The following is a 26,755-nucleotide window of genomic DNA, read 5'->3' as shown; positions in this document are numbered from 1 at the left end:
AGTGAATTTAAAAAGGTGAAACACAGCACAGGTACAAGCTCTGAGTGACATTCTGAGTACCTGCAGGGTACCTGGGGGGATTCCTCCCTGTGCTGAGATCACGCTTTTTCTGAAACTCCTGAAGGTGACCAGGCCGTTGGTCTGTATGAAGGTCAGGCACTGTTCGGTAACATTGTTTTTTTTACGATTGAAAGTTGTGAGAGGAGACTTTGTTATGAAGCTGAGGTCGGGCGATGGTCCAAAGATACATTTCTGCTCGGGGTTCTGTTTTCTTTCTGCAAAAGCTCGACTCTCGCTGTGTGTCTTTATTTGTGTCTGTACAGCCTCATGATTCCATTTCATTTTACAATCTGTGATTCATATCATAAACTTGTTTTTGTCATCAACATGAAGAGAGACATGACTGACAACACAAGACATTCTTCTGTTTGATTTGGCTGCTTTAGTCTGCAAAGATATTTAAGGATGTCAAACACAACTTCCAAGAGAACAAGAAGACCGTTTTTTAAAAAGGCTTCTTTTGACCTACGCACAGTCGGAAACACAGAGAGATGTCATTTTCAATCACAGGAGGATTTGAGGAAGGAATCAGAAAATGGGCTCTCCCTCACCTGCAGACAGATTTACATCCGCCCGTTAGAGAGCAGCTCCTGACAAGGAGTGACACAGTAATTAAAATGTTACATCAGTCATTGTTGTTACTCAATGCAAAACCAATGACATGCAATGTGTTGTGTAGCTTTGTGAGTATACTATCCTAAGCTTGATAATGAGCTGTAAACATGATCCCTGCCTCACATCAGGATGAAAGCATGTTACGTGTTAGCCATAGATTACATGAAAAGGAGTGGACATCATCACTGGGAAGTCACCAACTGGTTACTGTTGGTTTAGGCTTTGAGCTTGGCATTTTATTGTTACAACCATATTTCAGCGTCAGGGTACACACTCATTATAATATCTCGCTCTGCTTGACAGGTCAAGCAACACTTCTGAATTGAATCCCGCATGAGACTAAAATGTTCTCTAAATGGGACCATTCTTTTAAAAAAAATGAACGCCATGATGTTTTGAAAAAGTCCTTAAAAAAACTGATTTCAAAGTCAAACTCACCGAATGGAATTCATTGTCAGTGCGGTTATAAACAATCAGACTTCACTGCTGCAACAAGTGCATTCGCCCCCTGCTGGCAATCGGACAGAATGCAGGTTCAAGCCTTTTCCACATTGGTTTCACTTTTGAACCAAGAGGCTACGCCCGCTTTTTTCTACAGTAAGAACGTCAGCATACTCATGTTAGCATGCTTGTTTTTTTTTTGTTTTTTTTTAGCAACCTGATGTTAGCAGGAGGTAAATAAGTCAAAACAACACTTTATTGCAGCCCTATTATGAATCTTTTTGGCTCCCTACAGTCACATGTACAGCATAGTATTACTATTTGCATCTTGACAACTCATCCTAAGCTGAAGGATTCCTCTGTCTGTTACCTTAATTCCCCTCGGTGCTTGAATCTGACTCACAATCAATCTCAATCAGATGTATTTTGTCCAAACTCAGAGCTGGAGACCATCGACTTTCTTCTGTTTATTCCTGTGCCCATATAAACCTGTTTTAGTTTATTATTATTGGATTAAGAGACTAAAATGAAGTGAGCCCGCAGTGATAATCAATGATATCTCACAGTGTTTTAATTCATTTTCTTAATCTCCTCTGGATCCTTGAGGCACTTTGGACACTTTGTAAACTTGCAGTAGCTGACAACTCAACACACACGAGAGCTATCAGATCTAGAGCTGCGTTCAATGCTTCACCCTCGTACCCCTGTTGGGTAATTCACCATCAGCGAGTCTTATATTGGAGGTGACACCCCATCAGGCCTATAAATAGCTGTGCTCTCTCTCCCCCAGGAGCCCAGCTGGAGATTTTCTCGCAGCATTCGATCACTTGTTTGAAAGGGGACTGACTTAAGCCGCTGCTGCTTTGTCGCGCTGACTTTCTGCTACAGACACACATAGTGAACACACACACACACACACACACACACACACACACACACACACACACACACACACACACACACACACACACACAACATACTCTCAAAGCTGAGGTAGCTTCATTACAGCTGGAATATAGAAAGACTTTCATCAGCAGCTGTGATTACGGTGGTCACTTCACATTTAGCTCGCCTTGGGGTTTCCCTAAACTGCGTTTAATAGTAGCTCCTCTAATCGCTTCAAACACTTGATCCCCCCCGGAGCAGTGCAGGTCTGACTGAAGAGAAATCTCTGATACTTAGAACTCTTAAATAAATAAAACAGTTAATTGGAGGGGAGGGGGGGATATAGGCACAAGTCCTCACACAGAGTGGGAGTATGAAGTGAATAAAAACACTGCAGGCTGTGTCTGACCTCAGTGAGTCACCGTCTACACCAGATCCTCCAGAATTGGACATGACGCAGAAACAACCATTTCTGAAGTGCACTCCTGTTGCTGCTAACAGTGTGTTGCTACTATTTGGATTAGGTCCCATTTTATAGGTCGTAGTTTTAAACCACGAAGTAAAAAAGCAGTGATATATTTATTCCGTAGCGGGGCACTAAAAGGATGCAGACAAAGTTAAACATACGAAACATTGTGTTATAGTTCTACATTTCCACTGATTGGTTCTGTCTCCCTTATTCCTAGAGGAATCGGCTAGTCCAGTTTAGACCAACTGGGCCTGTTGATCTCAGGGCATAAAAGCCCAACCCCAGTGTGGCTCTCTCTCTCTCTCTCTCTCTCTCTCTCTCTCTCTCTCTCTCACACAAACTCATCCCAACCATCATCTGCACATTTTGGTCTTTGTTCAATTCATTATGCCACACATCCACATTCACACTATACTGACTTTACTGACAAACACACTCCATGTTTGCAGTCATCATTTCATTTGCTTTCTTTTTTACAACAAATAATTATTATTTGCAATTAACTGTCGTGTCCTTCCCATATATGTCATGGCCCTTGTGCCAAATGTGCAGAAGATGGTTGGGAAGAGTCCATGTTGTATTTGAGATAATCTAGTTTATAATGAATTAATAATAATAAAAGGCATTACATTTTAATTTTAACTAATTAAGGACTGTTTAACACTCTCAACTGGGTACTTTTCTTTCTTTCTTGTTCTTCTTAAATCAAATATTATTATGCAACATCTTCCTTCTTTAGGTTTGATTGATGGGAGGATGGAGATGTGAAAGACAGTGACTCCCTGAGGTCAGACAACCTTTCTTTTTCACTTTATGTCCCTTTTCATACAGGTCTTGTTTTGTTTGATTGTTGAAGGACGAGTTGCCAAACTCAATTACTTAACAATAAAACGCTAAACTGTGGCTTTTCATAGGCAGCACTTTGTCTTCAGCATCTTTCCCGGCTGTGAAATAGAAACCCAAAAGTACAACCTAGGTTTTTCTCTTTCGTAAACATTTCTGCTGGATCTAATACAACGATATCCTTTCAGTCTTCAGAACTGGAAAATGTCAACAAAAAAAACGAAAGCGTTACTTCAATTTACCAACATCGACATTCTCCTATGAATGATGCTCCTGTTGGATATTTTTGCATACCAAACACAAATTATGATAGTGAATCTACAGTAGCTGGCGGCTATAAATAATTCATTACAGGAAAAGGGATCTATTTGCCCTCCCGTGTGCACCTGCTTCCACTTGGTTATGGCAGAGGCGTCTCCGATTATCCAGGAGCACATCTCTGAATTTACCTGCAGACCCTCATTGATTCTGAGCGAGACGTGATCAATGCTGACAACACGCGAGAATAAGTTTAGTGGGAAGGGGGGGGGGGGGGGATTGATTATTTGCTACAGTTTTGCGCAAATAAATCAAAAAAGAAGACCAAAGAAAAAATGCTTTAACGTTGAATATCGTGCTTGAATGTGCAGGAAATAATGATGTGACTTTTTTTTTTTTTTTCATGACTAGGACAAGTTGTTCCCTTCTTCACGTGACATGTAAAAGTGATGGTTCACATCAGTGGGCATGCCTCCTCAGTCCCCCTCACAACTGCTTCTGTGTGGATGTCTGGGCGCTCTTTGAGAGCTGGTAGCTGCTGAGGGAAACACCACACGCCCTCTGCTTCACTTTGCAAAGCTTTACTTCTTCAGTGGACGGATTTCAATGGGAAATATCTTCCAGTTTCAGGAGGGAAGTGCTGGCGGCGGCTTCAGCACTCTGGACAGCGCTCCTGGAAGTTTGAGAGGATTTAATTGAATTGGATTTTGGGCGCCGTGTCAGGGGATGAAAATGGTTGATTCTAAGTGTTTATTATCAACTAAATGCGAAGGTAACCTAATGGTGAACCTCCTGGAGTGAGACATGGACTTTGCTGAAATCCTTTTCGCTTCGTTCATCGTCGTGGTCGCCGTCGTCTCGCTGTTGTCAAACTTGTTGGTGCTGTTATGTTTCGTCCACAGCACCGAGATTCGCCGGCAGGTTCCCGGTGTTTTCACCATGAACTTATCCTTCTGCAACATCCTCATCACTGTTTTAAACATGCCGGCCACTCTGGTTGGGATTATCCGGAACCAGCAGCCTTTTGGGGATTGCGTGTGCCACACGGTGAGCTTCCTGGAGACTTTTCTCACAGCCAACACCATGTTGAGCATGGCGGCGCTCAGCATAGACCGGTGGATAGCGGTGGTGTTCCCGCTCAGTTACTCCACCAAAATGCGCTACAAGGACGCACTGATCATGGTGTGCTACTCGTGGCTGCACTCCTTCACCTTCTCCCTGACGGCGCTGCTCTTCTCCTGGGTGGACTACAGCCACGCGTACGCGTCCTGCACCCTGCAGCCGAGCGAGGAGGGCAGCGACAGGATAAAGTTCACGGTGTTCACGGTGGTTTTTCACGCCACCAGCTTCATGCTCTCCCTGCTCACCCTCTGTTTCACCTACCTGAAGGTGCTGAAAGTGGCCAGGTTTCACTGCAAGAGGATTGACATAATCACCATGCAGACTCTTTTCCTGCTGGTCGACATCCACCCAAGGTATAGTTCAACTCAGTGTCGCATATAAACATCACTTTTCTCACTGCTCTTTTGATCTGAAATCCAGCCTTTTCTCATTTTGAAATGTCATTCAACAGTGTGAAACAAAGATGTTTAGCTGAGCAAAAGAGGAGAAAACAGAGAGCCACAAAGAAGATCAGCATCTTCATTGGCTCCTTCATTATCTGCTTTGCTCCTTATGTCATTACAAGGTAAGTAGAATCAAACAGTAACCCATACATCTATACAAAACCCCTGAGCAGCAACATACAAGATGACAAATATGCACTCATAATAAAGCAAATTCAGCATGGTCTTGCATATTCATAATATAATGAGTAATAAATGTCATCTACAATTTGGAACAATTGAACACAGTCTCCACCTGGTTATTTTAATTCTCAACATTTCCATGAACCATTAGTCACCTGAATCTAACTGTAAACAGGTGGCTTGTCATGATGCTTCAACTGAAGAACAAACAAAATCACATGCACAATACAGTGTAGAGGACAGTAGATACAGTCCACATGATAAATAATGGCCCGCTGAGAAGAGATGTGCTGCTGATGATCCATCACTTTGACATGTGTGTAGCTGCAGATATGAGAGGAAGGAAGGCGGACACTTTAACAAGGAAAGTGTCAGAACGAAGTGGAGTAGCCTCCTGGCCTGGCTCACACACAGGAAGTAACCTGAGTGAGTGTTGGAACCAAAAATCTAATTAAATAGTTTCTCCTCGTGTATCTGGTCTCGTCTAAAATTAGCTTCTCTACACATCAATTATGGACAGTGACAATGTTGTATTGTTCACTCTCCCATAGGTATAAATATCTTGTATAAAACAGTAAGTCCCTTTAAATCACTCAACCAAGGTCACACGACATATACTTCCTTTTAATGTGTGCTCTATGTGGAAGATTTAAAATGCCTAATGTAATGATTTCTGTGCTGTGATTTGATTTTAATGTGACACCAAAAACACCGTTCTTAATTTAAAAAATGAGTTCATTCATTCAACGCAAAGAGCTAAGAAATTGTCTTTTTAAATGTTTAATATATGACATTATTGAGTGCATGTCTACATTTAAAGGACATGCAATTAAGAATGAATGAGTCTTTGTTGGATTTCTTTATATGAAGGCATGTTTTAATCTTCCCTACAGTTTTTTAAAATCATAAAATTAAAGTTGCATTAAGAATTTCACAAGAATAATTTTACAATTTTTACATCAAAAAAGAGCGACAGAAATGTGTGAAGGCTTCTCGAATGCCTGTATTGTAGATCAAATATAGTAAAGTTTGTTATACAGAGACCCAATGTGCTAAAGAGCGTAATGCAGTGCCCTCTAAGGTAAAAAATAATAAGATCAAATAGGCATCTGAACACATTTATTTAAACCTTGCTTTTAGAATATCCGATTCCACCAATAAACAGTGTATAAGAAGTGGACAGACTTATGATTTCAAAATTAAAGCCAATAATGCAGTGAAATACACCTGCATTAATTCTAATAGCCAGCAGGGGGCGACTGAAATGGTCGAAAGAAGATGTACGGTTGTAGAAAGAAGATAAGAAAATGGTTGAACTTCTAAGTACTTTCTTTTCTATCATTACTTCAGTGATTAAGAGTTAAACTTCTGATTAACAAATATATGATTATGGGTGTGGCCACCATGGCGCTAATCTGCACACCAGGATAGAGATAATAGATTCTGATTATCGTCAAATTATGGTCACTTCTTGCTGGAAAACAATGGGGTTGGTAAAAATGCAAAACTTAAGAAAGGCTTCAGAATGGGGTTCACAAATCAATGTGTGAAGTCAAAGTAGTTACACCTTCTTCTTAAACACATTTTCAGAGTTCACCACTGATTATATCAACCATAAGTGACTTATTAAAAGCACTAGTGACAACTCTGTACAGCTTAAGGCATATTGCAATAAAATACAGAATCTTACATGAGAAAATTGGATAAAAGTTTAATTGACTTTAGACTAGTTTCCCATAAGAGGAGAAAACAAGACACGTAGTAAGCCACATTTTGTCCCAGCAGTATTTTAGTACTGTTCCTAGTTTGTTAAATCTACATTTAGTTTGACATAATCTTCTAACAGTTCACTCGTTTCAATCGATCAATCAATCTTTATTTGTATTGCCCAATTCATAACAAGTGTTAACTCAAGTCAGAGACCTTACTCTTTGTTATATTATCTTCAAAGACTGAACACTAATCCATCATGAGCACAGAGCAACATTTAACAAAGTTACAGTGGCTCGGTAAAACTTCAGACTGGTGTTGAACAGCCATCAGCCAAAACTATATGAAAACAGTAGAACTCTTTGATTAAGATGGACTTTATCAAGTCATGTTTCTTCCTCCGCCCCTTCAGGTTGGCTGAGCTTTTACCCTTTGTGGATATCAACCGCCGCTGGGGAATCATCAGTAAGTGCCTGACATACAGCAAGGCTGCATCCGACCCCTTCGCCTACTCCCTCCTACGTCAGCAGTACAAGAAAGTCCTGGTCACTGTCGTCAACAGGCTGCTACGCCGTGACTTGTACCCCTCGTCTGGCCATAACAGCTCTTTAGACACGGAGAACGACTACTGTCTTCAGAGGATCAGCTAATAGTGAATGAGCGGGCACGACAGGTACACACTTTGAGCCAAAAATAAAGGTTGCCTCGTGGAAGAAGGTGGGCGGAGGAGAAGAATGAGCAGAGAGACTGGGAGGAGAGTAAATTGTTAAGGAAGGAGAAAGAGAGCAGACAGAGGGGACAGATTGTGGGTGGGGGTTGAAGAAAGAGCTAAAATAAGGAAAATGGTGGGTGGAGAAGAGTGAAGAGACAGTAATGAGGGGGAGGAGGAGCTGAGAAGGTGAAGACATAGAGAGTGCAAAGGGGGTGATGTGGAAGACGTTTGCCTCGGACAGCAAGGGCAAACAAGGTGATCTATGTTTCATCAACACACAAAACAACACGGATCACAAGAATCAATTTCATCAAATAAATCCCAGGGGGGAGATTCATCTTAAACTGAAGGACCACACTGCTGGAGGCAGACTTGGAAAAAAAAAAGTGGCCTTTTTTTGTTGTTCCGACCACTTTATAATGACTTCAGCAAATCCCGGTGTTGTGACCTTTGCACTGCCACAAAACGCAGCCTGAGGCCGATAAAGGCGCTGGAGCAAAGATTTGAAAATGTCTTACTTTATTTTAATGAATGTACTGTTAGGTGAGGCTTTACCTTAATGCCATGTTCTGTATTGACAATGTTAGAATACTTTGCAGTGTCATGTCAGTCACTGAATATTGATGCACTTTGTCTAAATCTCTCAGAGCAACTGTAGTTACAGGAGCCAAAGGAGGGGACCATTTATAGCTTGATATTAAAGGATAAGGCGAGGGATATTCTATGTTGTTTTGTTGTTAACAAATTCCATGAAAAGTCCAATATCTACAATATTATACACTGTATGGTATTATGTATCGTGAGTACTAGATGCTCCAAAGATGTAAATCCATGAAAAAGGTGTTGGATTTTTTTATTCAAGATTTTATAATTTCCTTTGACAGCTGGGTACTGTTGATTTATGTAAACATTTCTCAATCAGGTGAAAACATAGACTCGGATTAATACACAATTTGTGAACTCAATAAATGTATGGCAATATTAGAACTGAAAATAAACGTCAGTGCCCTGGTTTTCCATTATGAAGACAAATGTCACCACTCAGCTTATTTTCACTTCTCACTCTTAAAACGTGGAATCTTGGTCAGTGGCCCAATGCATCAATATTCAAAACTATAGGCATCTCTTTAATTAAGAAACAAATTGTTTTGTTGTGATTTTTTGAAGTCATGTAAAGCACCAGTGGTGGCGTTTTTGGAGAGAGCAAACAAACATGATATTTTCATCAGGAGGATCTGTATTCTTTTCCCGTGATCCCAATGGTTAATGTTGACTTCTTTGGGACTCGACTCGTATTTTACCACTTAAAGCGCTTTTACACTACATGTCACAATAAGTCATTCACACACACATTCACACACTAGAGGCAAAGGATAAATGATCAAGTAGCCATCAGTGCGTTCAAATACCAATGTTGAAGCCACCGAGAGCATCTTAGATTTCATTGCTACAGCTACTGGAGCTGCAACTTTCTGATTGAAAGATGACTGACTCCACCACTGAGCCACAGCCACCCCATAGCATACGTTGGGTAACCTACATTTTTAATTTAACGTAACGTCCTTAGTAACATTATATACGTAAACAGACTTAAGCTAACGTACATTTGTGTCATTATTAAGGTACAAATGTTAAGCAACCTACATATGTTAGCTTCACAACCGCTTACATACTGAACTTCTGATTCAGACCCAACTATGATCTTTTTCCTTTACCTTACCAAGTTGTGTTGACTCAATCTAACCAAACTGTACACTTTTCACAATGCTATTTGGTATATATCTTTCCCATCCAAAATTTGAAATTACTAAAGTCTTCTCAGCAAGCTTGCTGGATGTTTCTAAATATATTTTTGTGTTAAACTGAAGGACTGAGGGAAATGTTACAGTTGCTAACTTGCCACTGGGCCAGCATGAAGCCTGGTCACTGGCACTGACCATCTGTCATACTTGCTGAGTTGGAAGTGAGAATATGTTGAACCTGTTGGTGGGTTCACTGATGTGTTTAAAAAAATGTTTTTGACAAACTAAAAGCAAAGGCCAACCCCCTAAAAGCAAAGCCCCTTTAAAGCAAGCATATTTGTTAATGTGACTGCTGTGAGTGGCATTATTCAGTGGCACAGTAGAGAGAAGTTTAAATGTTAATACGCCACTTACTTTGCAAAACATTGAGAGCTCACCTTTCATTTAATGAAATCCAACTCACTTGAGAATTAACACAATATTCTCACAATTACAGAAAAGATTGGTTTTAGTGGCTTCACAGTCTTGTCAATAGGAAGGTCAATACATTATTGGTTTTGGGCTTTTCGTGGGATTTGTTGTCAGTGCAGAATGTTTCCTGACTTCAGCTTAGAATTGTGACTTTGTAATTGTACTAGGGATAGCCCACTTTTGTACAACTTTGCTTTGTTCTGCCAGTTGACTGAAAAAACGTTTCTATGTTTCTATTTAAATGATGGTATAATATACAATATATATATATATATATATATATATTTTGCACTGTACAGGAACAACTTTTGTCTAGATAAATGGGGAGCTATGTGATGTAGCATAGGAGAGCTTTCAAAGTGCTTTAAACACACCGTTTTGTCTTTGTGCCAGATTTGAATATGTGATTTTTCCATCTGTACCAGATTAGCTGCTTATTTATTAAAAATCTGTTTTTTTGGATGTAATTAACGCACATGTATCATTCCTCCTGTGAGCCACTTGCTGTTAGGCAGTGTGATAGCTTTAAGTGGAATCTGTGCAATAAAACCATCAATTATGAAGCTAATAGAAATAATAATGTTTCAAAGCAATGTCAATGAAGTTAGATAATGCCCTTTGCTTTAATTTATAAATTGAATTTAAGAAGCACAGTTTAAAAGTCTTGGATATTTTATAGTTACTGGTATGACTTTAAATCAAATGATTGATGCAGATTATGGAAAATTAAAGTCAATATTCAATATTAAGATGATGGAATAGGTATAATTGAAAGGGAATAATACTCTTTTGGTTGCTTATCCTCCGTCAGCTACACACCTCTGTCTGCATCACATTGTTTTGCTTCCATCTGACTTTTGGCCCTAATTATAATCATAGATTATACACTGCATAAAAAGGACTCTGGTGTCATATGAGCAATCTTTTCGCGGGAGCATTACTGCAGAGTGTAATTAAACATAGAGGTGAAAGGTCACTCTGTGGAATGATGCTGATTTATTCTGATTCAGTCCGTCTAAGGCTTAATGTGCTGCATTGGGAACAAACCAGCAACAATGATTCATTAGCATCAAGTGCAGAGAGCTCTATTTTTTGCCCCCCCTGTAAAAAAACAAAAACAAAACTGGTACATCAGAATTCAAGAAATACATGTTACAAGCTGGTCAAAGCTTTACTACAGCAAGATAACTACTTCATTTTGGTCACTACCTATCAAGGAACAATGCTGCTGCATTGTGCCGTATGCCAACGGTTTTTATGACCTTTCCCTCTCAAAAATAGCTGCACGCTTCAGTCAAGACGGATCCAGAAGAGCTCTGAATAACTAGCTAATGCGCGGAAATGAGTAATTTACACATTGTTAATATACAAATATTGATAGCTTTCTGTAAAAGCTCTAATTATTAACATCCAAATGTGTTACTCTTAGCATTTACTTACCCAGCCCATACAGACTTAATTGTTTTTGACACTATTCAGCAATTTCTGCTCTTAATACAGCCCGTTTTTGTCTATTAATACAATACACTCAACCAGTTTCAAAACAACATGATATAATACAGCTCCTGTTCTCTGCACGGGTGTTTGTCCATCACAATGATCAGTAGGTGGTATAAACAAACTCAGTGAGTCACTCAGTCTTGCTCACAGACGAGAATCTTTTTCTTTTCTATCAGTCTTATGATCCTGTTATGTTTCTGTTTAAAAGTTAACTTATTATTTCTGTTTCTTAAATATTCATTTTGAAATTGTGCATTATTGCAAGATGTATTCATTTCTCTAAGCGCACTTCCCATAAATCTCCCATGATATAATTTGCTCAAATAACCATATTCAGGAATAATAAGCATATTCCTGATTTAGCTGATGCATTGAATTTTTTTTTTTACACTCGCTCACACCTCCTATACTCACTCCACTCATTACATCCATGCTAGAGGGCCGAGCTCACGCTCCAGATTCTCCGTCTATTCAGAACCCAGGGGTTCAGCGCCCGCCTGGCAGCATGATGAATAATCATGCTTTTCATTATGTTAATTCAGATCAGCTAAGCTTGAAGGAGAGCAGACCATATAATTCATCGAATGAGTAAAACAAGCTCTCCTCTGTTGGTGTAAAGGTACCCAAGACAATTTATCTGTGTGTGATATTCTTCAGGATCTTATGTGTGTTAGAAAAAGAGAAATCAGGTCAGGTGGCAATCACCACAGCTAAGACACGGGACTAATTAGGATTCCTCTTGACAATCAAAGGGTTTGCTCCGTCTCATGGTTGTGTAGGCGGTCATTTTGAGAATCATTGTTCTATAAGAGAGCATTAATTAAATGTCATGTTGGGTTGATGTCTGTGTATCTAAGGTCAAAACAGCTAGTGGGAATGACTTGAATCTAGCCTTTACCATTTTGATTTGGAGCCTCAAATTGGACTATAACCCATGCAAGAACACACGTAATCATCAAATTGTCCTTTCAGAGGTCAGTGAGCTATAAATGGGTTCATATATTTGTAAATCTGACTCTGAAAAAGTCAGTAACCTCACTGCACGTCACTGGTGGATGCTGCTTTGTGTTGTGAACTTTAAGTTTTAACCTTAATCTCTACTATTGGATATATTATTGAGCAGAGACTAACAAACCAATAGAACCATCAGTTAGCTCAGGCACATTCGTACATACAATATATTTCTGATACAAACGTTATCCTTTCTGTGTCTTCAGCTGTGATGCTCTGCTACATGTGCTGCAGACAATGCTGGGTGTAGTAAACTCTGTATTCTCAGGGCCCCCTGTTGGACAAACCAGGTCATGACACAATTTCGCAATCACAAGATTTTTTTTGTTGTTGAATGTTTTATGAGAAGAGATTGATAAATTTGCCCATAGCAGATTTTAAGAAATCCAAATAGGCTACTTGCTGTTATTGTTATATTGGCAACTATTAGCACTTCAGTAGCCTATTTGCCGATTTATATATCAGACAGACCCTGATATTAAGGTGTTGGATAAGTGAAAACTAAAAGGATGTTTAGAGCTATCGGTTAAACTTTATCTGAACAAAGTTTGACCTGAAAACAAATACAAATTACACATATTTGAATCACCCTACTGGTAAAGTAAAAATACTTTGTTAGCATGACATGAAACAGTTTGTCTGTTTACACAGACAGCCAGTTCTTAAAAGACCCCAATTGCTTCTGCTAGTTTAAGGAGCTTTTCCCCCTTAACTTTTAGCCTATCCTGTAACCCAGTGGTGTCCAAACTTTTTTTCTTGCGGGCCAAAATTGTCATGTTAGAATCGCTCGCGGGCCACAGCTTTTGTTTTTTAAAATATAGTTCAAAAAATAGTGAGGCTTTGTAGATCAGAATCAAAAGGCTCGCTAAAGAAACCCTTTAATAAAAGGAAATCAAATATTTTGATTTCTTCGTTCTACTTTATTTGTTTTTATTTGTAATGTGGTTCATGTTTTTTGGAAAAGCTTTCTGCATTTAGCTCAGGTCATTAAATGGTTAAACAACAGTCTGCTTGTTTGCAAAAAACTTTGCATACTTTTTTTTTCATAGTTTACAAAAAAATGTGGAAAATAGTAAAAGCTGTAGATTTAAAAAAACCAACAACATACATGTTACTGAACATTTTCTATTTTAGGAATATTGTTGAGCCCTTGTTAACATGAAAAAGAAAATTAAGATAATGTGCCAATCTTAACCAAGGCCTCAGAATCTTCTGATTCTTCATTTGAAGTCACGGGCCGCAAAAAAATCCCCTTAAGGGCCGCAAATGGCCCTCGGGCCGCACTTTGGACACCCCTATGTAGTAATACAAGGACAAGTAATGACACAGACCACAATTACAAAATTCTATGAAGAGTCCAAAACTTTCTAAATCATAAAGTAATAAAGTGGTGGGGAAAGCTTTAAGCCTATTTGCCTGCATGCTAGTTTGCTAAATGTCCCCACTTCACCTCCTTCTTCCTCCGTAACATGATATTTGACCGTAATACGCCTAATAAAGTCGCTTTGAGAGAAGTTCAGAGAGAAGCTCTGCAGACTTCGGAGACTGACGCACACAGCCTCTGTCTGTGTGTGTGAGGTGCCACATCGAAACGGAGTATAAACAGTGGAAAATGAGCATCATGCTGCTGATCCTGCTGCAGTCTGTGGCCCTTGTGTCTTCTGCTCCTCGACGGTGTGACCCAGAAGTCAGAGGTAAAGTTTAGCAGCTGCTTTTTTAATAGAAACTTTATTAGGCTGTGTTACGTGCATCATGACCTGCTGCATTGAAGAAGTTCTGGCATATGCTCATTTCAACTCTGCGTAAATCTCTCGACCTTAAAACCTATTTTAATGTCGTAAAATGTGTGGAAATTGCTGAAATGCAACTTTTAAAGCGATGAGCAGCTACTTTAGATCAGACGCTTGCCTGTGGCTTTTTTAATCGAATTAATATTTTACTTTACTTGTTGCTTTTTAACATTTATTATTTGTAGACTATTAATAATAGGCCTGAAGGTGGAAGCTTTGATACGTTGCAGACAGACAGTTCATTTAAAAAAAAAAAAAAAGCTGCTGAAGCAAGACCAGAGGTTTACCAAGCTGAGTTTTTTTGTAGGCCACATTGAGGCTTTTACAGAAACCACTCCTGCCATCTAGTGTCTGCCAAAGTGTCGGCTAATGACATGCTGCTGATGTGTTTTACAGGACTGTGCAAGCCAACAGTGCAAGAAAAACGTAAGTACCCTTTGGGCTTGGATTTAGGGAGAGCTGTGTCCTGTATGAGCTTGTTATAGCAGCTTATCACCTATATTACTGTTTAATTCTCAAATAGCTGCTTTAATTGCGACGTTCAAGCCCTGAAACCACTCAATTTTCACCCTAGAGAAAGATCAAGCTCTAAATCTTGTGTTCATCGAGTAATGTCCCTGTGGATTTGAACTGAGTCAGTTGTTTTTCACATCTAAAAGAATGACATCATTGAAGTCACACTGGGTGTAACCTGACTGGAATCAGAGCCAAAAGCAATGAGACCAGCATGTGTATTTTTAGATGATCAATGACACTATGAAATATTCAAATTCTAATTTCCAGAGATAATAGAAATATTTGGTGCTGCATGGCTCATGATTAAATGTGTGACAAATGGAGATTCATGCTTTGAATTTTCAAAATAAGATGGTTAAAGTTAGATCCCCCATGAGTGATACTTTCATTCGAGTTTCTTTCTTCCGCCTCAGCAAAATGCACAGATGTGTTACTCTCCTACTGCGACGACATGCCCTACACACAGACAATGTTCCCAAACATCCTCGGACACAAGACTCGAGAGGAAGCCGAGGCCGGAGCGGAGTACCTCCTCATGAGTGTGGTGGAGTCTCTTCTTGGCGGAGAGTGCAACCCTGAGATACGCATGCTGGGCTGCTCCGTGTTGGCCCCCCGCTGTGAGAAGGCAAAGGTGACGAAGCCCTGTCGAGCCACCTGCGAGGCCATCCGTAAAAAATGCAGCCACGCGTTTGAGGCGATAGAGATGGCCTGGCCCTACTTCCTGGACTGTGACCGCTTCTTCGTCAGTGAGCAAGAGGAGTGTTATGACCCACTGGAGGGCCTCACAGGTGAGCGCTAGAGTCACTATCATTTGCACTGTGGCATAGTCTTGCTTTCGACTAACTATATTGAAATCATGTGCGAGAGACACACAAAACCTTTTGACCATTTTTCAGCAGACATCTGGTTCACACACGTGGCCCACCTCAAAATAAAGTGGAACGCCTTTTCTTCTCATATAAACTTTGACTTAACCAGGACCTGTGGCTATTTTCCATGTGCTTTCGTTAAAAGCTTGTCCTTCTGATGAACCGCAGAAAAGCAAACACTTTCTGATAGCATTTTCTAAAAAAGTGTGCATTCTTATCAAAGTAAGTTTTTGAAATACTGGCAAAAAAACAACACTCAGAAATCATGTGTGAGCCATATGAGAACATGAAATCTGCCAAACAGAAGGAACCAATATGAGCGTTAAGACACAAAGGTGTTTACTGTAAAATATGTTTATAGCCCTTAAAGTCCAAAAGTCAGCCCATGAAAACAACTAAACTGAACTACTGTAGCAAAGTCATTCACTTTTTATTGCAGAGAAAAACCTTTCTGCGATGTGGAATTTGTTTCAGATGTTTGGCAGCAGGTTGACCTTGTGTAATTATTCCCATCTTCATATTAAATTAAAACTGATGTTCTAGTTTTGATATTATGAGGGCTAAAGCTTTTGACACAGTAATACTTCACAGTGTGTGTGTAATCTAGGTGGAAAAAACAACAAATAGACACAACATATGGTATGTAAATGTCTTCATTCCTGTCTTCCTTTTAAGTGAACTGACAACAGAATATTTGGTTTAAGAAATCATATGGAGGCCATTGTGGCTGTGGCTCAGTTGGTAGAGTTGGTTGTCTCTCAATCGTAAGGTTAAGGGTTCAACCCCCATCTCCTGCAGCCACATGTTCAATGTGTCCTTGGGCAAGACACTGAACCCCAAATTGCTCCTGCTGCTTCTTCCACAGGGTATAAAGGAGTATGAATGGATTAGTTACTTCTGATAGTCACTTTACATTGCAGCAATACTTGATGTATTTGCAATACTTTAAATTACAATGTGTCATTCAAGTTTTCCTACTAGTAGCGACTTTAAGCTATTTTTTTTTTGTTTTTTGCACTCAGCATTTAGCAGCAGCTTTATTAAAAAAAGATATAGCTCTGATTTTCACATTTTGATGCTATGTTTCCGGCAACAAATGACAAGTTAGTTACTAGCCATATGTGTTAAGCAGGAGATATGTTACTTTCCACACACAGCTGCTAAACAGAGCTAAAAATATTGGAACTAAATTTACCATCCTAGCAATACAACTTCAAATAACTCCTTTGGCCTTTATGTACTCATAGGAAACTGTTAACACAGTCACATATCAACCAGGTTGCTGTTGTGTTTATGGCATATCACACTCCCCCCTAGTGGCCAAGAAAATCTTTAGAAATGCTTAAGTGTGTTAGCACCTTGTCTTCTTTATTTTTGTATTTAAAAAGCTCCAAAACACATTCAAACAAACACAGGCACTGAGGGGTTACTGTTGCCATATATTGGAGAAAATCATGTTGAATTGGGTAGACTGAGTAAGCTTGTTAGAGATGGCAAAGTTTGGACCTAAATATAAAATTTGTTTTACACTGGTGCCAGCTTTCACAGATACAATTTCTTCTCAGAATTTCAATCTGGCAGGACAAGGGTGTAACTTGCTCCATGTGGTTTTGAAGCTATTATTGGTGTTTGCAAAAAATGAATACAAAAATTAGGGCAAGCATCAGCTGAAAGGACCACATTCCGCTCATAAAGCGTTTGCTAATGCTTTGACTTTCCCCACTCTCTTTTTGGCTTCTACTACACACACAAGATTCTTTATTTTTATTTTCTTAAAGATTTATTTTTGGGCTTTTTGTGCCTTTAATGGAGAGATAGGACAGTGGATAGAGTCTGAAATCGGGAGAGAGAGAGGGGAATGACATGCGCGAAATGAGCCACAGGCTGGATTCGAACCTCGGCTTGGAAGACTATAGCCTCCATACATCCACCAGCGCCCCACACACCAGATTCTTCAAACATCCTATTTATAGCCTGGAAGCCCAACAAGAATGAATAGAGAACTTTTGTTTGATCTAAAGCTGGCCAGTCACGGTTTCAAACGTTGATCTGTGATAACAGTGTTTTTCTTCACAGCACAACAGGATGTAGATGACATGGATGGCATGGAGATGCTTCCTCCTGAGGAACCAGCCACCACAATAAAGTTCACCTATCACTCCAATGCTCAGATGATCAACATCCTGAAGAAAACTGAAGATCAATGCTCCAACATAGCAAGAACCTACAGCATCGGACGCAGTATTGAGGGCCGGGAGCTGCTTGTGATTGAGTTCTCCAACAACCCCGGAGAACATGAACTGCGTGAGTAAATCATGCCCAAGTCTACACAGATAGTAAAACTAACAGTTATAGTAACACTATTTATTAACATTTTATAATCAAGAGGACAGAGATGTAAAAACACAGAAGAGAGGAGACAAACGTGTGACAATGTGTATGTATAAAATAAATAGGACCTAGAATTGAACCTTGTGGTACACCACAGGTGACTTGAGAAGTTTAAGTACAGCCATGTATAGTCTGAATCCTTTTTTATTATAAAAGACCTGAGAACAGTTTCTGTTAATTTGACCATTTGCAGTTGAGCCAGAGATAAAGTATGTTGGCAACATGCACGGAAACGAAGTCCTGGGCCGTCAGCTGCTGATCTACTTGGCTCAGTACCTGTGCTCAGAGTATCTGCTGGGGAACGAACGTGTCCAGACCCTCATCAATACCACACGCATCCACATCCTGCCCTCCATGAACCCTGACGGATACGAGGTGGCGGTTTCAGGAATTCAGGACAATAACGATGCTGATGAGGAGGGGGTGAGTTTTCATTAGTCTTACATATTTACTGCTTTGCCAACACTTAAACATATTCTGTAATACATGTAAAAAACAGCATATTAATTACCCACACATTCATGTTAAGTGTAAAAGTTAAAAACGAGTCCAATATGATACTAGTGTTGTTCATGTTATGGTTTAAATAAAATTGTGTTGAAGTTCTGCAGCCACCCTTTAGCTTTCCTCATTTTACATGTAGAATTTGTGGAGTTTCTGCACATGCTTGCTCAATGCATGCTGGGTAGTTTGCCACTTTTCCTTCAAGTGAAATGGCCACCCAGCGGTTGATGCATGATGAATTATGCAAACAAAGATACATTTTGATTCGGGTAGTTTAGCGCTATTGTCATCAAACCAATATCCGATAGCAGAAAACCACCTGTTTGCTTTAGGTAAGAGTTATCCCAGAGACTTAAATGATAAGTCTAAAACATAAAATTCATCTGCACTTTTGTTAATTATTTGCCTTTAACAGGTTGTCAAATTTGAGGTAATTTCTTTCTGTTGGTTTTCATTCATTGTGTGGACAAAGAACTCAGTTTTAGGAGTCACCTTTTGAGATGAACACTTTCAACAGTGTTATTTTTTTTGTTTAATTGGTCAACTGGTTCATAGATAATTTGAGATGAAGCCCAGACATTTCCGTTCAGTGTGGAGGGTCAAACCACCCACCATATTTGAAACTAGCCAAATATGCCAATATTCATTAAACATTTAGATTCTAGAGGGACAGATGTCATCATCAAAGTCGGGAGTAAACAGGAATACTTTCCAGAAAACCATTAATATCTAAAATAACTAATTTTTGTGTCTCCCAAAGAGTCCCAGATATGATTCATGGAACATCGGCAGAAACAACGCTCAGAACGTCGACCTGAACAGGAACTTCCCTGATCTGACATCTATTGCTTACAACCGACGCAGACAGAAAGGCTACCGCACTGACCACATCCCAATCCCAGACTATTACTGGTTTGGTAAGGTACAGGATGAATCCATGTCCATATGTGTCATGACAGAAAATTATATATCAAAGACTAGTGGATTTTAAAGCAGATCAACTTCTCTTCTTCTTTGGGCCCAAATAAGTCTTAATGCTTCAATGCAGGTGGCACCGGAGACTTATGCTGTCATGAAGTGGATCCGCTCCATCCCGTTTGTGCTCTCGGCTAACTTTCATGGTGGAGACCTGGTAGTGGCATACCCGTACGATCTGTCCAAACACCCTCTGGAGCCCAACATGGTCTCCCTCACACCAGATGAAAAGGTGAAAATGAAAAAATAAAATCTATCAAACACATGAGTATTTAGTCATTTACAAGCTATCAGTATATAACTCTGGTTATTGAAAAGACTGAAACTTCTTCTGTTGATTTAACAACATAAGGCATTTACATTCATAATTTTTTTCATTGTGTGCTTATTTTTTTGAACGCATTTCCAAACTAAATGATTTTCATGTTCATTTTGTCATCTGTAAAAAAAATGTAAAGCACATTAAATTAACCCTCAGGCTTTTATTTTGTAGGTTTTCAAGCTTCTAGCAAGAACATATGCAAACGCCCATGAAAGAATGGCAAATGAAAACGCCCGCTGTGGATCGTCTCATAGTAACAGTCAGAGAGGAATCATTAATGGAGCTCAATGGTCCAGCTTTGCAGGCGGTGAGTCAAGACAGTCAAAGTTCTGACTTGTGAAAAAAATAAAATGTAATGTTGGAAACAGCCACTAGAGGTCGCTGTTCAACCACTTAAGGTAACAAATCAGGGAATGGGCATTTAGGAAGGAAGCCCAGGGAGGTGTAGGGGAAAGGTCAGCTCAGATTCTTGTGGCATTCTGGGTAAAGCAGTTTTCTTTTGTTTCCTATCAGGCATGCAGGACTTCAACTATCTACACACTAACTGTTTCGAGGTGACGGTCGAGCTGGGCTGCGATAAATTTCCCCCTGAAGAAGAATTATTTATCGGCTGGCATGAAAACTACGAGGCTTTGCTCACTTTTATGGAGGCAGTAAGAACATGATGATCATTTTTTTTTCCTGTTATAACATTTCATTTGGAAGCTGTGAGTCTGTAAATGTAGAGACGTAAATATTTGTAGTATTATTAAAAAGATCTCATTATTTAACGTGAGTGTTCTTGTTGTGTTTATGAATTCTTAGTTGTTATATATGAACTTGTTGTGTGTCGCTCCTTTAGGCCCATCAAGGTATCAAAGGTATCGTAAAAAACGAGGAGGGGAACCCAATCAAAGGTGCTCGGATATCAGTGAGAGAGATCCGACATGACGTCACCTCAGGTAACAAAGCTTACATGATGCAATATCTCTAAAGAGAGGCATTCTTGTTTTACAGTGTGGTAATTAACGCGATGCTATTCCATTTGTTTCCTGGTTATTTTCCAATTTTTGTGCGGCCAACATCTCACATTTTGTTGATTGAAGCGCTGCTCCAACCATTTAAAAATCACCCTCTTTAAAGCGTGTACTCTTTAAAGGGATGGAGGACAAAATGATAGTCAACATTCATGCCTTAAATATCTCAGTCCATTACAGGTCAGCCACTAACACTGCATCCTGCTTATCCAATAACACAACACAGTTTTAATTTGTCAAACCCTTGACTATAGTAGTTAATGCAATTGGTAATTTAAATAACTGAAAGGATTCTGTTAAATCTAATTGAGTGATTGAGGTTTTATTTCAAACATGTGCTTCTTCTTTTTTTCCAAAACCAAAACTAACAAACTTACAGAAGAATCTTGCACAAGACAATAGTTCTTAATTAGAACTATTGGAAAAGGAATGGGAAGAAGTTTGTACTTCTTTAATCCCACCCCCTCTACATGAACATTTCTATTAATCTCATTACATTTGAACAAGATTATTTATTTATTTTACTGTAAAAAAAAAAAATGGGTTAGGGTTAGTGTTGTGTTGTTGTTTTCATTTTCTGAAAAATGTGTCTTTTATTTAGACACTTAATGACCTCAGAGTGTCTGATCACTATGTCGAGAAAATGTCAACGACGAGACAACATTCAAACTTTATGGATTAAAATTGAGAATGAATGTGAAAAATCCTCAGACAATATATATTAATGCCAATGTTTCCGCTTCTCTGTTGTCAAAGCAGTAAGTTGGATTTTGTTCTGCTAAAAAGAGATTTGTTTGTGTTGAATTCCTTCGTTGTTTTTTTTCCCCTTCATTTTTGACCCGCTAACTTGGCTACAGGAGTTTCTGAGAAAGCACCAGCTCAACAGATTACACTGAGCAACTTCTCAATTTGAAATTTCCATCTTTATTTTCCACATCACAGAATTAATAGTGCCCTAAACTTGCAAACAGGAAGCTAAAATTGTTCTGAAACACTCAATTTTACTAAATTTCCATAAAAACGAAATACAGATGGGAGCCTTACTTCAACCAAATTCTATTTTTAAGCTCACAGTGAATACAGTGTTACTTTGTAAATACAGGCTTAAAAAACTTTTAAACATTGTAGCAGAAAAAAGAGGCTTCTTTAACATCTCTACCTTCCACGCTGAATGATATAAATGCAGTATTACGGTTTCAAGCATGTGAAACTAAAGTTGGTGGAGTGGCCCTTTAAAAAAAAAAAAAAAAAAAAAGATCCCAAAATCGCCGTTCTCAGCCTCCTTCTTTCTGTCCAGCTGAAAACGGAGACTACTGGCGTCTCCTCGCCCCCGGCACCTACATCGTCTCTGCCTCGGCGCCCGGCTACACCCGAGCCATGAAGAGAGTCAGGCTCCCTGATGGCATGAGTGCGGCGGGCCGTGTGGACTTTGTGCTGCAGAGGGCTGCTGCAGAGCCCACCACGCAGGAGGAGGACGACACCCTCCCCTCCATGGGCTCCTACGACCGCTTTGACCCCTTCAATCAGTACGAGCGCTACACCCTGATGGCTGATCTGAGCCTGAACCGCGAGGAACGAGCCGAGAAGCCCTGGTGGTGGAGCTATTTCGTGCTGCCCGGAGGTCCTGCACCAACATGGCTGCTCAAACGCATTTAGAGCTGAGATTGCAGAAATGTAAAGATAGAATCTGTTACAACACAAAACATACACATTGAGCTTAAATCTAATAAATATGCTGCTTCTAATGAGGTTGAAGTGCAGGACAGATTCTATGCTAGCTGGCTGGCCTTCATGTTAGCTTTTACCTTCAGAACTGTTTAAATCCAGTCTGTTCTTTAAAACATAATAAAAGCACCTTAACAACAACAACAACAACAACAACACATAAACACAATAAAAAAGGAGGAAAAGAGTTTATTTTAAAGCAGAAATAAAAAGCTTTTATATCAATAAGATGATCTCACTGTGAGTCCTTAACGATGCACCTGACTTCACCTTTCTATACATACTGTCTCTCAAACACACAAGTACAAAAAAACATGAAATCATGATGTTGTAGAAACCTGTGTTTTACATTCAAAGTAGGAAATGACACCATGCAGCCACTAGAGGGCAGCCTGAATCAAGTTCTGCTGCAAGCTCCTGCAAACCATAAAGTCCACTTTCTCTCCCACAGTGGACAAATGAATGAAGTAGCTAAAAAAAAAAAGTTCTGTAGAGGTTTTTTAGATTATGCTGAGTCACACTAGTTCATTTTTTTTAGCTTTAAGTTGTTGGCATGAAGCTTCATTAAAAAAACAAATGCAGATAAATAAACAAACAAATGACTTTTAAGAAATCTAGTGAAGTTTAATGACTGGTGAAAGTATTATTAATAAGGTTACACGTGTTAATTCTGACGGTTTACAAAAACAAACACAGCACAAAATAAAAGCAAACCCTCATCTCTTTCAGTTAATTAATATTGAAAACCTAAAAATAAAAACGATAAAAGACAAATAAATTAATATTGTAAAGCTTTAGAATCTAGCTCTTCAAAATCTGACCTCTCCAAAAAGAGAGTTAAGCCTCTTTATTCTTCAGTTAGACGTTTAAAGCGTCCCCCTCCATGAAAAGATAACGGAAAGTCAGAAAAAAGTCGGTATAATCTGGAGCCTCGTTCCTTTCTTCTCTGTCCAACCCGCACTAAGCATGATTTCTTTTGTGACCTGATTAATCTTTTGTCTGCCCACACACCTGAAGTGAACAGGAAGCTTTGTTGTTTTGTCAACTGGATCTTAATGTCTGATTGTGTATATTTCCAATAGTCCCATTAACAGAGGCACTCATCTGTTCCTTCAAGACTTCCTATTTAAGACACAACATGCAGCCTGTTGGGACTTGTTTAATTACCTTGTGAAGCTTTGGAAACCATGAAATCTACACAATAATGACAGAGCGGGAGGGAAGAACAGAAACATGGGCTATCATTCTAAAAGAGATTAAGTCTGTTTTGTTCGTTTTTGAAAGGAGGTAGAAAGAAGCAAGTCAGACTTTAACATGCGATGGAGCGGTGTAGTGGAAAAAGATGCATCAAAAGTAGAGAAACGTGATGGAATACATAGAATAAAAAATAATATTTTCACCCATTTATCCTCAAAATAATCACAACAACCTCCAAAACCCATCTGAATAAAGAAGCAGTTGGACAAAAGACCGCCACAATAAAAGCAGTAGAGAGTGGAAGAGCACCACGAGCCTCAGGGTCCACTGTAAGACCAAATCTCATAAACAGACTTTTTTTTTTTAAATGTAAGGTTATAAAAGAAGCTTGGGAAACTCAAATTACACCAGAATAAAGGTCGAGGAATACTCTAAACAGAGGTGTAGAGAGAGTCTGCTCAGTGAACGAGTTGACCCATGACAGGAGGGTGAAGAAAATACCCGAGCGGGGCTTCTCAGGGGATTTCTGAAACGCAAACACATGATGTGGCATTGGAGTCAATGAAGCAAACAGCCGAGGAGAGAGACCTCTGTCAGCACAAAAGATCTTCAAAATACTGTGTCTCATATTTGTTTCACTGTATACAAGGCGCCGCAGCTGGTGTTTTCGCCTAACCAATAATCTGCCTATTATTTCATAATTAACTGATTCATCTGAAGCCAATCAAGTGTCACAAAATAGTTAAAGATCCTTTGCCATATCCGACATTAACGTTTCATTTGCTTTAACAACCTTCAATAACCAAGAGATTCCACTAATGACATTTCTCTGTTCTAATTGGATCAAACTTTGATTCATCGTTGATAGATGGATCGAAGCTTGAGATCTGGTTGTTCAAATAAAAAGGAAAGGATCTCCTAATCGGATAAGATCAGGTAATCCAATCTTGGTTTGTTTAGTTTATATGTCGGAGTAGGAACTTTGTTACCTAAAAGAATCAGGATGAGCGTGATAAGAGCACAGGGCTGGATTCAAGACAGATTACAGGGACAAAATGTCATCAAATGTTTGGATTTGGTCGAACACAACAACATTTATCAATGATGTTGAGACTGTCAACATTTTTTAAATGTTTGCTCTTGCATTGCTACAATCACAGATGAAGTAGACATCAGGGTTATCAACAATTTTAAGGAAATTCTCTCGATAAAATATTTCACCCAATGAGATGTGATTCAAAGGAACTGTATATTTAGTTTAGTTTGTGTGGGTTTTGGTGCCCCCTGTGGACAAAGTATGTAATAGTCAGTCTTATTTAGTGTTATTCCAGATTTGATCATCTTTGAAAAGTCTGCATCAGGATAAATTCGATCCAGATTTTTATTTACGATACAAAACCATAAAAAAGTAAATTAGATCAGCTGATCCTGGGTAGCAAAAAAAATAGAATACGAAGAGGGTAACGGGGTATTTTGTGACATTTGTAGAGTTTACAGGAGCTTTAAATATAATTTATAATATCAATCAGTTAAAAGTTATTGTATTGCTCAACAAGTTGATCTATATTCAAAGTAGACGCTAATCCTACTCTGACAGAGGGGACTGAAGTCTAAAGCAAACACTGTCTCTCTGTTTGTCTGAGGGAATGACTGCTTTCCTTGTCACATGCTTTTTTTTAAAATGTGAACATACGACACTCCCACGTTAGATTGACCCTGTTTGCTTTTCTGGGACCGGTTCCTCGAGTCGCCCATGTCAGGTGGGGTGCCGGGTCACCAATTACTCGGTGAGGCTGAGAAAGTCTCATAGAGCTGCCCCGAGCTGCCATGTTGTGTTAGCATCACGCCGCTGCAGAGGGGTTAAGAAACGGCTCATTTCAGCTCAGTGAAGCTGCTCTGTGTTCTCAGAGGAGCTTTAATGTCCCTCCTCAGGATCACTTTGTAACCATGACTATTTAAGCCAACAGATTTCTGTCTTTTTTAATATATATTTTTTTCATTAATTAGCTTTATACTTATGGTTTGGACCTAAATTCATGCAGATGTCACGTGTTTACATGTTTCATTATTTACCGTAAATGTAATTTATAGAGATTCACAATCAAAACACAAATATGTGCCATCATTTGACACAAACAAGTGATCAACATTTTCTCTGAAGAAAGAAGATGAAGTCAAAAAAAAGAGAAAGAGGAGGCACTATACTTAAAAAAATGATCAGTTAAAGTTATAAACACAGAACATGAGAAAACAAATGCTACTTTATTCGATCATTCAGCAAATCTTATGCAACACAAATTCACAATGGACATCTAATCTGGTCTTTATAAGGCTTAAAAATGGAGGCATTCAGGTGACACATGCCATCAACCTTCCACATTTACTCCCCTCTTTATCTACTATTTCTTTTTTAAAGATTTGAATTTTGATTTTCACGACACTCTGAATATGATAGAAAAGTGGATACTAACCCACAGATCAGGAATGCATTGAACAGAGTTAAGGTGAAGAAGAAAAGAGGCATAAAAGAATAATGTGGCTATAAAATACATCTTGACTGGTTATTGATGAAGAATTTGCTTTCAGTCACAACTTTCAGACTCATTCAAACCGAAGTGGTCTGAGATAGCCATTTTTTTAACAGGGTACCTGCTGTAAAATGATACTGCCATTGAAAATAGTTTCCAATTGAAGAATGTCAGTTCAAACATGATTACTGTAAAAGTAAAGACATGTTAACTTATACTTTCTACATGCTAACAAACTAAGCATGCAGTTGTTTTCTGCCGTTCGAGGTCGCTATGCTTACAAATCCCCGTGTTGAAGTGTTGTGGGCTTTCCTTCCTCTACAGATTATTTGACTAAAAGCTCCAGACTTTGACTTTCAGTCAGAAATGTAACATCAAACTTGTATTTTTAAATCCAAGAATGAAGAATTCAGTTACATACGCGCACACTTCTCATACAGAGATTTATGTTCATGTG

The 26,755-nt window shown here is 39.1% G+C and overlaps 2 protein-coding genes across 2 annotated transcripts; both read left to right on the top strand.

The window, feature by feature from the left end:
- Positions 1 to 3,903: 3,903 nt before the first annotated feature.
- On the top strand, positions 3,904 to 8,669 carry LOC109980683 (G-protein coupled receptor 26-like). Its single transcript, XM_020629149.2, has 3 exons — positions 3,904 to 5,046; positions 5,145 to 5,258; positions 7,442 to 8,669. The coding sequence occupies exons 1-3, from the start codon at positions 4,376 to 4,378 to the stop codon at positions 7,677 to 7,679; spliced, it is 1,023 nt and encodes a 340-aa protein (XP_020484805.2). The 5' UTR covers positions 3,904 to 4,375; the 3' UTR covers positions 7,680 to 8,669.
- A 5,301-nt stretch (positions 8,670 to 13,970) lies between these two features.
- Positions 13,971 to 22,801, top strand: LOC109980709 (carboxypeptidase Z). Its single transcript, XM_020629197.3, has 11 exons — positions 13,971 to 14,159; positions 14,652 to 14,681; positions 15,185 to 15,559; positions 17,717 to 17,944; positions 18,225 to 18,454; positions 19,296 to 19,457; positions 19,584 to 19,742; positions 20,004 to 20,139; positions 20,346 to 20,485; positions 20,674 to 20,773; positions 22,146 to 22,801. The coding sequence occupies exons 1-11, from the start codon at positions 14,078 to 14,080 to the stop codon at positions 22,502 to 22,504; spliced, it is 2,001 nt and encodes a 666-aa protein (XP_020484853.2). The 5' UTR covers positions 13,971 to 14,077; the 3' UTR covers positions 22,505 to 22,801.
- The last annotated feature ends 3,954 nt before the right edge of the window (positions 22,802 to 26,755 follow it).

This window comes from Labrus bergylta, chromosome 22 (assembly GCF_963930695.1).
Source record: "Labrus bergylta chromosome 22, fLabBer1.1, whole genome shotgun sequence".
NCBI classification, from domain to species: Eukaryota; Metazoa; Chordata; class Actinopteri; order Labriformes; family Labridae; genus Labrus; species Labrus bergylta.
The sequence above is the reverse complement of the archived record's forward strand: the minus strand, read 5'-3'. Positions and strand labels throughout refer to the sequence as shown.

Bases quoted from the DNA above. Each gene is read 5' to 3' on its own strand.
- LOC109980709 (XM_020629197.3), top strand. From the start codon at position 14,078: ATGAGCATCATGCTGCTGATCCTGCTGCAGTCTGTGGCCCTTGTGTCT. The intron at 14,682-15,184 runs GTAAGTACCCTT...CTTCCGCCTCAG, and splicing joins GCCAACAGTGCAAGAAAAAC to CAAAATGCACAGATGTGTTA. The intron at 20,774-22,145 runs GTAACAAAGCTT...CTTTCTGTCCAG, and splicing joins CCGACATGACGTCACCTCAG to CTGAAAACGGAGACTACTGG.
- LOC109980683 (XM_020629149.2), top strand. From the start codon at position 4,376: ATGGACTTTGCTGAAATCCTTTTCGCTTCGTTCATCGTCGTGGTCGCC. The intron at 5,047-5,144 runs GTATAGTTCAAC...GTCATTCAACAG, and splicing joins CTGGTCGACATCCACCCAAG to TGTGAAACAAAGATGTTTAG. The intron at 5,259-7,441 runs GTAAGTAGAATC...CCGCCCCTTCAG, and splicing joins GCTCCTTATGTCATTACAAG to GTTGGCTGAGCTTTTACCCT.